Source organism: Hemicordylus capensis, chromosome 6, assembly GCF_027244095.1.
Source record: "Hemicordylus capensis ecotype Gifberg chromosome 6, rHemCap1.1.pri, whole genome shotgun sequence".
Lineage (NCBI taxonomy): Eukaryota > Metazoa > Chordata > Lepidosauria > Squamata > Cordylidae > Hemicordylus > Hemicordylus capensis.
The window spans coordinates 27,854,076-27,856,649 of NC_069662.1; the positions used below are offsets into that span (position 1 = coordinate 27,854,076).

Here is a 2,574-nt window from a genome sequence, read left to right on the forward strand (position 1 = left end):
AATAAAATAAAATAAAATAAAATAGAATTGCTCACACTTGGATGTTGAAATGGAGGAGCAGTAGGTCTTCCTCAAGGCCAACCTCCCCTGCTGGGCTGTCCCCAGCCGGCTATGGAGGGTGAATGACTCATGGTCACCCCTACCCACTGCAACACCACTGGCAGCTTGACCTACCCTGGCCAACCCCAAACACATATGTGTCACAGTCTTCCAATTCGTGCTGCTGATACACACAGGCAGACACTCCACCTACATGGCCAATGATGAGATATGAACTTGTGCCTTGACCCATGTGTCAGGCTGTCAGCTTGGGTCCAGCACCAATGTGAGGCCATGGTGTGTTATCCAGACTCAGGCAGGCAGGGATGTATGCTTATGCTGGAGAAGAAGAGAAAAAAGAAGACTTCCCCTCATGGTAAGAGATGAGCTCCATGTCTGGCCTTGAGATTAACTTGTGCTTCACTCACTGCTCTGGTCTGCTGAGCTCTGCAATCTGCATTCTGCATTGCAAAGTGTACACACTCAGTCAAAATGTGGCTGAAGATGTTGCTGTAGTTAGACTGTTGGCTATGCTTTCAAATACTGGCTGCTAAGGGTGCTGTTGTGGCAGCTGTTGCAAGGGAGGATGAAACAGCTGACCCAACCTACCTACCACACAACCCACAAAACAATCAGGCAATTTGTGATTTATTTATTTATGTATTTATGTTAATATTATCTGGGTTGATAAGTCATTGACCTGATCCCAGATAAAATTCAAAAAAATCATTACTAATTGCCTGATTGCCAGATTATTTTGTGAGTTGAGTGTTAGGTAGGCTGGGACGTGCCCTAAAACCAAGCCTGTTTTGGTGTCCCTAGGACCTACCCAATGGGAACAATAGGGTGAGTCAAGTTCCCCATTGCTCCCTATGAAGCAAAACATGAATGTCGAATTTGATTCTTTTTTGTGCTATTTGATTCATGATCGAATCACAAAAAATGATTCATGCACACCCCTACTGGGGGACCCACATAATAAAGGATACCTGAAATTTATTTGGTTCTTTGCATAGCTACTAGTACTGTAAGGCCATAGCAGAATGAGTCTAAGTACTCAGCAAACTCAGGAGCCACTTGGCACATTTTCATCATCTCTGTTCTCCCATAGATGGATGTTGGACAGGCCAGAGACTGGGAGAACGAGAGCGCTGTGAATGAATTCATCTTGCTGGGATACCATAAGCATCCTGCCCTCCTCTTCACCGCCTTCCTGGTCGTCTATCTGGCCATTCTACTAGGTAATGGTCTGATTGTGGTAGTGACGACATGGGACCCTGCTCTTCAAACCCCTATGTACTTTTTTCTGAGAAGCTTATCAGGCCTTGAGTTGTGTTATACCTCAGTCACTCTTCCCAAGATGATGGCCAGTCTAGCCACTGGGCACCGTACCATCTCCCTGCCAGCCTGTGCTTCACAGATGTTCTTCCTGCTCTTCCTGGGTGGGACTGAATGCTTCTTGCTGGCAGTCATGGCCTATGACCGCTATCTTGCCATCTGCCGGCCTCTACACTATATGAACATCATGAATCAGAGGGTGTGTGTGGGACTGGTGACGGGTTCATTTGTCATCAGCTTTCCAATGCAGATAGTGCAAATTGGCCTCATCTTCTCCCTACCATTCTGTGGCTCCAATGAGATGGACCACTTCTTCTGTGACATCCCACCAGTACTCAGCTTGGCATGTGCTGACTTGTATGCAAATGAACTGGCAATCTGCACTGAGAATGTTGTATTTGTTCTGGTCCCATTTGTGCTCATCTTGGCCTCCTATGTATACATTACCAGGGCTATACTGCGCATGTCATCAGCCACAGGACGCCAGAAGGCCTTTTCCACTTGTTCATCTCACTTGACTGTGGTCAGTCTCTTCTATGGCTCAGCGATGCTTGTTTACTTACGCCCCCAAACCCCAGACTCTGTGAAGGTTGACAAGCTACTCTCTCTTTTCTACACAATCCTCATTCCCCTTTGCAACCCCCTGATCTATACACTGAGAAACAAAGAAGTGAAGGCTGCTCTGAAGAGAGGCATTAGCACCGTCACTGCTGCCATTTGGCCAGGATTTTGAAAGAAGTGACAACTGGCTTCCAGGTTTAAGCGGTTGTCATAGCCCTTGCTGCACATTTGCTGTCAAAGCAGTTACTAGGGGATAGAAATTACATCGTCAGCTGTCTTGTTCCGAGTCAGATTCCTCCTCCATCTAGCTCACTATTGTCAGCAACTGTCCAAGTAATAATAATAATAATAATAATAATAATAATAATAATAATAATTCGATTTCCATACCGCCCTTCCAAAAATGGCTCAGGGCGGTTTACAAAGAGAAATAATAAACAAATAAGATGGCTCCCTGTCCCCAAAGGGCTCACATTCTAAACAGAAACATAAGACACACACCAGCAACAGTCACTGGAAGTACTGTGCTGGGGGTGGATGGGGCCAGTTACTCTCCCCCTGCTAAATAAAGAGAATCACCACGGTAAAAGGTGCCTCTTTGCCCAGTTAGCAGGGGTATCATCAGGTTTGTTAGTT

General features: G+C 45.9%; 1 protein-coding gene across 1 annotated transcript; it reads left to right on the top strand.

Annotated features, from left to right (window-relative positions):
* The first annotated feature begins 1,150 nt into the window (after positions 1 to 1,150).
* LOC128331045 (olfactory receptor 10AG1-like) lies at positions 1,151 to 2,110 on the top strand. The gene has a single exon (XM_053264408.1). The coding sequence runs from the start codon at positions 1,151 to 1,153 to the stop codon at positions 2,108 to 2,110; it is 960 nt and encodes a 319-aa protein (XP_053120383.1).
* Positions 2,111 to 2,574: the final 464 nt, after the last annotated feature.

What these genes read in the sequence shown, in the direction of transcription:
- LOC128331045 (XM_053264408.1), top strand. Translation starts at nt 1,151, where the DNA reads ATGGATGTTGGACAGGCCAGAGACTGGGAGAACGAGAGCGCTGTGAAT.